The sequence below is a fragment of the Hevea brasiliensis genome, chromosome 9 (assembly GCF_030052815.1).
Source record: "Hevea brasiliensis isolate MT/VB/25A 57/8 chromosome 9, ASM3005281v1, whole genome shotgun sequence".
Lineage (NCBI taxonomy): Eukaryota > Viridiplantae > Streptophyta > Magnoliopsida > Malpighiales > Euphorbiaceae > Hevea > Hevea brasiliensis.
This window is the reverse complement of record NC_079501.1, coordinates 97,638,522-97,649,229: the sequence shown is the minus strand read 5'-3', so window position 1 is coordinate 97,649,229 and position 10,708 is coordinate 97,638,522. Positions and strand designations below refer to the sequence as shown.

General features: G+C 33.9%; 1 protein-coding gene across 1 annotated transcript; it reads right to left on the bottom strand.

Moving 5' to 3' along the window:
• Positions 1-2,599: 2,599 nt before the first annotated feature.
• LOC131182986 (uncharacterized) lies at positions 2,600-4,241 on the bottom strand. The gene is made up of 2 exons (XM_058152559.1): positions 4,003-4,241; positions 2,600-2,837 (listed from the first exon to the last, which is right to left on the bottom strand). Exons 1-2 carry the CDS (start codon positions 4,239-4,241, stop codon positions 2,600-2,602), a joined length of 477 nt encoding a protein of 158 aa, XP_058008542.1.
• Positions 4,242-10,708: the final 6,467 nt, after the last annotated feature.

The window sequence follows — 10,708 nt, the reverse complement described above, 5'->3', positions numbered from 1 at the left end:
ATATATATATATAAAAGTGGAATCTGCCAAAAACATAATCACATTCAAAAATATTAAATTGTACTCCTCTTTTTATTTTTCACTTCTAAATGATCTCAAGTCCCCTGAGCACGCTTCATAGAGATTAGCCTCTCTTTTCACTTTTGTCCTTCTGACGCTATATATATGCAAGAGATGTTCAATCTCTATTCAATTAATTTAAAATATTCCTTTTCTTTTTCATTATATCCATGTGTGATGCATCATTTTTTCTTTTTCTACTTTTTGTATTAAAAAATTATTTTAAATTCAATAAAATTATGATACCAAACTCTATATCGTGGTAAAGTTAAAGAGATATAATATTCCTCTCATTCTAAAATTTCCATGTAGTAAGTAGTAAAGCTTATATATATATATATATATATATATATATGATGTCCCAAAATATGTCCAAGAGGGGGGTGAATTGAACTTTAAAAACAATTTTCGGTTCTTGCTCAAAACCTTTGAAAATTGCAGCTAGGTTCAACTTAATTGACTAATGTGAAATATGAACAATATAGCTCTATTGACAAGTTGACTCAAGGTTAAGCTATATGCAATTAGTATACTGATATAACAGACTATATAAGCATTCAGTAAATATATCAGTAATCTGAATACGTTTTTAACACAACGAAGCGAGATACCAAATATTCCAACTGACAGCAAATCAAACAACATGCAGATTAAATCAGATATCAGCAGTTTTAGCAGTAAAAGCAGATTTAGCAGTAAACTAATTTTCTCAGTCTGCAGTAAGATCAACAGCTTATGATATCAATTTTCAAATCAGCAAAAGCATATCAATCATAAAGTTAAATTGCATAAATGTAAAGAGCAAGGGTTGAGAAAATGAACACTGGAATTTTTATAGTGGTTCGGCTTTAACTAGCCTACATCCACTCTCTCAAAGATCCCACTTTGAGTCTTCACTCCACTATTCTTCTCTTTTCAAGGCAAGAGACAAAGCCCTTTACAAATCTTCTCAACAAAGCTTTTACAAGTAGCTTCACACTTCTACCAAGTGTTATCCCAAACACTTATCACAACCAAGTTTCAATAGGTGCTTGAATAACCTCTCACAAATGATAATAATGTGTTAAAAACTCACTCTCACTCAATTACAACAAAATCTATAAAGAAGAGTTGAATAAATAAGCCAATGATGAGCAATAAATCACTTTGAGCACTTTGAATGAAAGCTTTAAAGATTTTGAACAGTAGAGGGACTTTCATTAAGTGCAAAATGGCCAAAGGAAGGTGTATTTATAGCTTTAGAACGTTTTTTACCATTGCAGAACTCATTTGAACGTTACAGATACGAATTTCAAGAAAATAGCCGTTATTTTGTCGTTTTCTGCGATGTTGTGCAGAGTTGAGACAGTTAGCATACTTGAGAAAATAGCAAACCAGTTAGCATACTAAAATAAGTAGCAAACCAGTTAGCATACCAGGAAAACTTTTCTGCATAACTTTCAAAACTATAAAACTTTACACCAAATCATAGTCAAACACTTTTTAGGCCAATAATGATATTTAAAAGAAAATCTTTTGAGGGATTAAAAATAAGTATCATTGACTTTTACTCCTCAATTCTTTTCACAAGAGATCCTAAAAGATAAAATTAACTTCTATACTATATGTACCTTCAATTCTGATTTTCAATGCAGCCTTGGAAGGTAACATTTTCTTCTTTGATCTCCTTTGATTCATCCTGTGTTATCCTTAGAATGTCATCTTTTCTTCAGAAGCACGAATCCATCATGAAATCCTTTTGTCCTTTTTCTTTGAGATACACAACACTTAAAACAATGTTAGTTTGATTCTAGTTGAGTTTTGGTATCATCAAAATCTATGCTCCTTTGAGCTTGTGGGGTCAACAATCTCCCCCTTTTTGATGATGACAAAACTCAATTGAATCACCATGTAAATATTGATAAGTGTGAGTATGTGTATGAATGTATATGAGAGAATAACTCCCCCTATGTATGTGCTTATATCAACAATTAATCACAAATAACTCCCCCTTAATACTTTCAATAAAATATTCATAAGCATTTTCTTAAGGAGTCAAGTGTGACTAAAGATACTAACTAAGTATGCACAATATACACACTAATCACAAACTGTATATCATTCACAAGTGATATCAACAATATGCACACCATAAAGTTATATCAACAATATACTATTCACAAACTATATCAACCACAAGTAATATCAACAAGATTACTCATTCATTACTTTTCTCCCCCTTTTTGTCAGCATCAAAAGAATATGGGAGAAATCATGCATGTGTGAATAAGTCAAAATTCAGTTTAAGTGCAGTGAATAAATAGTCAAAACAGTAACTGATATAGCAGACTAATTTAAAGTTCAGAAAAACTAAAAGTAGCAAACTAAGTAGCAAACTAACAGACAGACTGTTAGACAAAATTCAATCAGAATTCAGTTTATCCTTTCAGCCTGGAACTTCTCCTTATTGGTTTTGGAGCACCCATTTTCAGCTTTTTGGGCTTGACAGGTTTGTCACTCAAGGTTTGAAGAATTGCAGCAGCCAATTCAGTTCCGGGTGTCAAAGGAACAATAGGCCCAGCTGGTAGCTCGATGGCAATGATAGTACGCACTCAGCTGCAGACTTTTTGCCAGTTTTAGTCTTTTTGCCAGAGGGTTTACCAGTTTCCTCCTTTTGTTTGCTTCTTTGGTCCTTTTGAGCTGTTTTTCCTTTTCCTTTTGCAGGAGCAGCAGGAGCAGGTGTCTCGGGTTCTGCCTCAGACTCTGAGTCACTCATATCCTTCCCACTACCTTCTTTGCTGCCTCCATTACCATTCTCATCATCAGATTCATCTTCATCTTTTTCTGCTTCAGCTTCTTCCTCTTCTTCCTTTTCTTCCTCTTTCTCCTCTTCTTCTTCTGTTTCTTTCTCTTCCTCTTCTTCTGTTTCTTCTTCCTCTTCCTCTTCTGTTTCTTCTTCTTCCTCTTTTTCTTTCACTTCCTCCTTTTCTTTTTCTTTCTCGGTTTGAGGAACAGAACCGATGTGACCTTCTTGGTTTCTCCAGCCTCAGTGGTTGAAATACCCAAATGGACTTTGATTTTAAACAATTCTTCCACAATCTTGTACATCAACATCAAAGTTCCATCAACTTTAGAGTCAAGAGCATTCATAAGAACAGTTTGAAAACTTCTAAATTTCTGTAGCTCTCCAAGTTCCATTTCAACAAATTCTCTCAAGTTGTTTACTTCCTCCAAAATACCTTCAACATTGAAAGTACCACTTGCACTATCTTTGGAGCTAGCACCTTGCTCAAATCTAAGCTTTCTACCATCATCATCTTTTTGCAAACTAGTGATTGGGATCATATTGGTCCTAAGTTTCTGGTTTCCAAAGGTATCCCAAAATCTCTAAACAGACCATTTAGAAGATGGGCATATGGTAGCTTATAGGGTGGCTTCCATTTCATGATTTGCTTCAGCATAAAATAGGCAAGATTAAATTCAATTTGGTTCACAATATGCCAAATTATGCAGAGGTCAAGGGTACTCAAATAGTTGGGACTGCCAGTTCTAGGATTCAACACATAAATGATAAAACTATGAAGAATTTTGATGTGTTGATGAGCATGGGTAATGCTAGTTTTATCCTTCACTTCCCCTTTAAACACTTCACCCTCAAAATCTCTTTTGTTAAATCCACCAACAGCAAAAACATCTTTGTGGGAGCAGATTTTGTTCCCACTGTTTGGAATTCCTAGGGCTTTAGCTAATCTAGCTACTGTCACTTCATAAATTGTCCCTTTCATTTTCACCTTAAAAGACTCATCTTTGTCAGAATCATCAACCCTCAAATTTTTATAGAATTCTTGCACTAAATCCACATACACTCCTTCAGTGTCAGAACACAGTTTATCCCATTTTTGATACTCAAACAAGGATTGCAAAGGAACAGAAACTTCAATAAAAGCAGGCCAGTGAATATACCTTGGCTCATGAATAGCCCTCTCCATATGTACAACTGGAGCTTTTGAAGTCTTTTTCTTTTTCGTTCCCTTTTCTTGAACTGGCTCACTGGTTCTTTTCTTGGGTGTTTCTTTTGGTTTACCAATTACCAGAGGAGCATCTTTTTGCGGAGGAGGTGACGCAGGAACACTTGCGTCAGTTGAGTCCGATGATGAATATGTGGGGATTTTGGCTTTCCCTTTTCCTTTGGCTCGCGCCATAACCAATCTCAGAAGCAAAATAGGCCGTAAGGACAGTGAAGACTGAGATTATAAATTCAGCGATGTGAGCAGCCAATATATATTTATATATATAATCAATCGAAGCATATCATCATTCATTTAGCACAACAGAGTGCAATGGCAAAAAAAAATTAGAACAGACAGCAAGAGATATTTGAGTTCTTACGAATCCATGGCAATCAATTTATTATTATATACCACATTTTACGAAATGTTAATGCCCAAAAAATTAACAACTGAGCGCTAAAACAGAACAAACAGGCGAGAGCAAATCAAGCAGAATAATAAAAAAAAATTATCAGCATATTGCGAAAGCAAATAAAACAAGCATAGACAAAATGTAAAACATGATTCCATTAAGTTTTAGATTTTATACCTGAGATATACTGAAACAGAGAGTGCGAATCGATTCAGGCAAAAGAAAAATATTCAACAGCAAATAATTTCTTTCGGCAGATTTAGAGAAATATAGGAAACGAAAAACTTTAGGGATTTTTTATCTGCAAACAATCGATTTAATCGATTCACTGCCAATGGGTTTCGGAAGTATTTGAGAACGATGAAGGGAGACGATGGCTTGGAATGGTGCGACTGAAATGGGTTTGCAGGTGGAAAGGAAAAACACAGCCGTTCGGGTTCTGGGAGACGGAGCGACGGAAAGAAATGAAGTTTTGAATTTTAAAACTTGAAAAGACACAACTGTAGGTTTTTGCAGGGAATAGGTAGCGTGTAGCAGAGGAGAGACGGCGAGAAGACTGATGGTTCAGAAGAAAAATTGAATCCCGCACAAATCAAAGTGTTAAAAAGTCCATTTTGCCCTTAAATACATAATGATGCAATACTTTAAGTAGAGGGGTATTTAAGTAATATGGGCTTTAAACATGCAGAATAGGCGCTCGAAAAAAAAATAATTTTAGAGTTTTAGAGCAATCAGACCTGACTTCCAGTTTGCCAACGAAAAAGTAGGAGCAGTGATAAAGCATTTAGCAAACAAGAAAATTAGCAAACGGATTAGTATGCCACTGAGATCAAATTCTGCAGACATCGCTCATATCTGATATGATCCAGAATTTTTCAAATTGCACCAAAAATATCAGAATGCATCTTTAACACTACAAACCAACATATATCACTTCATTTTCATATAAAAACATGAGAATGCATCAAAACTTAATCAAAAGCATCAATCATACCAAGTTCTCTTCTTATTTTGCAGAAAATTTCTTCACTAAGTGGCTTTGTAAAAATATCGCAAAAAGTCGTTTTTTGAAGGGACAAATTCAATTTGAATATCACCATTTTGAACATGATCCCTAATAAAATGATGTCTAATTTCAATATGCTTGCTTCTAGAGTGTTGAACAGGATTTTTTGATAGGTTTATAGCACTAGTATTGTCACATCTTATGGGAATGTGATCAAATTTAATTTCAAAGTCTTCAAAGTTGTTTCATCCACAAAATCATGCAACACAACTTCCACAGTGCAATATATTCAACTTGCAGAGAAAGTGCAACAGAGGTTTGCTTTTCTTGTGCCATGAAACTAAGGCATGACCTAGAAATTGACAAGTTCGAAGTGCTTTTACATCCAATCTACTACCAGCAAAATCTGAATCACTATAACCAATAAGATCAAATGATTCACAGTTTGGATACCACAAGCCAATATTGTGAGTGCCAATGAGGTATTTAAAAATTCTCTTAACTGCTACAAGATGAGATTCTTTTGGACATGACTGAAATCTTGCACATAAACATACACTAAAATGAATATCTGGTCTAGATGCTGTTAAGTAGAGTAAATAACCGATCATACCTCTATAAAATTTGTTATCTACCTCTTTACCTTTTTCATCTTTCTCCAATTTAATTGTTGAGCTCATGGGAGTTCCAATACTCTTCATATCCTCCATTTTGAACTTCTTTAGCATATCCTTTATATACTTGGACTGATTTATAAAAATTCCATCTTTCATTTGCTTAATTTGCAATCCAAGGAAGAAAGTAAGTTCACCCATCATACTCATTTCAAATTCACTTTTCATCATGTTGGAAAATTTCTTACAAAGAGAATGGTTAGTGGCACCAAAAATAATATCATCTACATAAATTTGCACAATAAGCATGTCTTTTCCAATTTTCTTAATGAAAAGAGTAGTATCCACTTTTCCTCTTTTAAAATCATTTTGAAGCAAGAATTTACTAAGTCTCTCATACCATGCTCTAGGAGCTTGCTTTAAACCATAGAGAGCTTTAGTAAGCTTGTAAACATGATTTGGAAAGTGAGGGTCTTCAAAACCAGGAGGTTGAGCTACATAAACTTCTTCATCAATATATCCATTTAAAAATGCGCTTTTAACATCCATTTGATAAAGCATGAAATTCTTAAAACATGCAAATGCACACAACATTCTAATAGCTTCAATTCTAGCAACCGGAGCAAAGGTTTCATCAAAATCAATACCTTCCTCTTGGTTGTATCCTTGAGCTACTAGTCTAGCTTTATTTCTAACTACATGTCCTTTTTCATCCATCTTATTCCTAAATACCCATTTAGTTCCAATAACAGAATGCTTTTTAGGTTTAGGAACAAGTTTCCAAACTTTGTTTCTTTCAAACTGATTTAATTCCTCTTGCATAGCAAAAAGCCAATTTTCATCATTTTGAGCATCATCATATGTTTCGGGTTCAAATTGAGAAACAAAAGCAACATTACCAAAATATCTTCTAAGTTGAGCTCTTGTCATCATTCTTTGTGATGGACTATCAAGAATATCATCTTTGGAATGATTTCTATGGTACCTCCATTCTTGTGGAATATCTTAATGTTGAGGTTCCTCAATTTGTAGTTCTTCCACATTTGGTTGAGAGTCATCTTGAATTTCAACATTTGTGGAGCAAGGGAGTTCTTCTTCTTTGTCGTTTTGATCATCCTCCACTTGTTCTTTTGATTCAAGCTCATCATTATTCGAATTCTTTGAATTTAGAATCTGCTCAATTTCATCATCACAAGAATCTTTCCTTTGCAAGGAAGTGTTAGCATCATCAAAAAGTATATGCATTGATTCTTCCATGGTCAATGTTTTTCTATTGAAAATCCTATATGCTTTGCTATTTGTTGAATACCCTAGAAATATTCCTTCACAAGATTTAGCATCAAATTTCTTGAGATTGCTGTCTTTGTTATTCAAAATGTAACATTTGCAACCAAAGACATGAAAATATGCAATATTGGGTTTTCTTCCTTTCCATAGTTCATAAGGAGTTTTCTTTAAAATAGCTCTAATGGAAACTCTGTTCAAAATGTAGCATGCTGTATTCTGACACGCTTGAAATATTTTGGTAAACTGCTTTCATTCAGATTGTTCTTGCCATTTCTTGCAAAGATCTATTTTTCCTTTCAACAACTCCATTTTGTTGTGGAGTTCTAGGAGCTGAAAATGTATGATAAATACCATTTTGAGAGCAGAAATTTTCAAACAAATTATTTTCAAATTCTTTTCCATGATCACTTCTCAAAGATGTAATGCAATATCCTTTTTCATTTTGAGTTCTTTTGCAAAAAGCTTCAAATATATCAAAGGTTTCATCTTTATGAGCAAGAAAGAAAGTCCATGTGAATCTTGAAAAATCATCAACAATTACAAATGCATAAGCCTTGCCTCCTAGACTTCTAGGTGTGATTGGGCCAAAAAGATCAAGATGTAATAATTCCAATGGTCTAGACGTAGTTACAACATTTTTTGATTTAAAAGATGATTTTGTATGCTTACCAAGTGCACAAGCTTTGCATTGAAATTCTTTTTCAAATCTTAGCTTTGGAAGTCCTCTAACAAGGTTCTTTCTAGAAAGTTTAGCAAGTGTACTCATGCTAGCATGTCCTAATTTTCTATGCCATAACCATGCACTATCATCTGAAGTCATAAAGCATGTTTCACAATTTTCTTCAAGACTTGTTAAATCAAGTAAGTAAATATTATCTATTCTAGCACCAGCAAACATAACATTATTTCCATGAATTTCACAGTGTGTAGAAGTAAAAATCACTTTAAAACCGTTATCACATAATTGACTAACACTTAAAAGATTATACTTTAATCCTTGAACTAATGCAACATTCTCAATGCAAGGATTTTTACCAATAGTTTCACATCCAACAATTTTAGATTTACTTTTATCACCAAATTTCACATAACCTTCTTCTTTCAAGGTAAGAGAGGAAAACTTGCCTTTATTTCCTGTCATGTGCCTAGAGCAGCCACTATCAATGTACCAATGTTCTGTTTCCAGCATACTCCTTAGCGGACACTAAATCGATTAATCGTTCTTAGGTACCCAAGCAACTTTGGGTCCTTGGATGTTGGTAACATTAGGTAGGGTTCCTTTGGGCACCCATACTTTCTTTGCCTTAAAGGTTCCTTTCCTAATAGGACAAGCATTAATCATATGACCATTGTGATTGCAATAAAAGCATGTAATACTTGGTTGAGAAAAGGATGTATCTTTAACAAAAAATTGTTTGTATTTTCCATACTTCATAAATCCATCATATCCAATTCCAGATTTTTCATTTGTAAATCTTTGATTCCCAAGAAGTATATCAAGTGTTTCTTTTCCTTTTGTAAATTTAGATAAATCTCTTGTCAAAGATTCAACTTTTTCCTCAAGAATTCTGTTTTTCTCAAGAAGTTGTTCACACACTTCTTTTGATCTTTGAAGCTCATTATTAACTTCCTTAAATAATTTCATTTGAGATTTATAAAATTCATTTTCCTTTGAAACCATACTCAATGAAATATTTTCTGATCTTAAAGCACAATTTTCATGAACTAAAATTTTGCATTTCTTTTTAAACGTTCTATACTTATCATATGTCTTCACAAATGCAAGTTCTAATTCATCAACATTAGAAAGTTCAAGATTTACCTCATTTTCACTATCCTCGATGTGTGAGCTTTCACCTTTTTCTTCAATTGCCATCAAGCAAGTATTTGCAGCCTCTTTGTCACTTGTTTCATCATTTGATGAAGAGTCACTATCACTCCATGTTGCCGCCATTGCCTTCTTACTTTTGTCCTTTCTAAACTTATTTTTCTTCTTCAAAGTAGGACATTTTGGCTTAATGTGGCCTGGTTTGTTACACTCATAACAAACTATTTCACTTGAATGATTTGGAGTCTTTGGAGCATATTTCTTTGTGAACTTCTTGTATTTGCTTCCACCTTTTCTAAATGCTCTTTTGAATCTTTTGACTATCATAGCCATGTCTTCATCATCATCACTTGAAGCACTTGAATCATCACTTGAATTAGCTTTAAGAACAACATTTTTCTTTTTCTCATCTACTTTTTCGGATATGAAAGCTATCCCTTTCTTTTTCTTTTGATCACCTTCATTCTCATCTTTCTTATAAATCATCTCATGTGCAATGAGAGAACCAATTAGCTCATCATAGGTGTATTTTCTGAAATCCTTGGTGTCTTGAATAACAGTAGTTTTTGCTTCCCACGTCTTTGGAAGAGACCTCAGAATTTTCTTTACAAGTTCTTGTTCTTCAAATCTCTTTCCAAGAGCTTTAAGTAGATTTACAAGGTCTGTAAATATTGTACTCATCTCAAGAATAGTTTCACTGTGTTTCATCTCAAATAATTCATAATCACGGATGAGGAGGTTTGCCTTTGACTCTTTTACCACATCAGTTCCTTCATATGTGACTTCTAGTTTGTCCCATATCTCTTTTGCAGTTTGACATCCTGAAACACGATTATACTCATTAATATCAAGAGCACAATGAAGAATATTAATAGCCTTGGCATTTGTAGAAATTTTCTTCCAATCATTATCATCAAATTCAACTTCAGCTTTAGGAATTTTATGCAGTTCCTTCACTGGTTTTATAAGGAATATAAGGACCATCTTTAACTATTCTCCAAGCATCAATGTCAACAGATTGTATAAAGTTTCTCATTCTAGTTTTCCAAAAGGAGTAATTTGTGCCATTAAAAAGTGGTGGTCTAGTGATGGAATAACCTTCACTAAGAGGCGGAGTATACCAGAATTTCTAGATGAACTAGCCATGTGTGTGGATCACTCTAAGGGGTTTAATCCTCAAGCAAGAGAGACAAGCTCTGATACCAAATTGATGTCCCAAAATATGTCCAAGAGGGGGGTGAATTGGACTTTAAAAATAATTTTCGGTTCTTGCTCAAAACCTTTGAAAATTGCAGCTAGGTTCAACTAAATTGACTAATGTGAAATATGAACAATATAGCTCTATTGACAAGTTGACTCAAGGTTAAGCTATATGCAATCAGTATACTGATATAACAGACTATATAAGCATTCAGTAAATATATCGATGTCTGAATACGTTTTTAACCACGACAACGAGCGAGATACCAAATATTCCAACGGCGACAAATCAAACAACATGCGATTAAATCG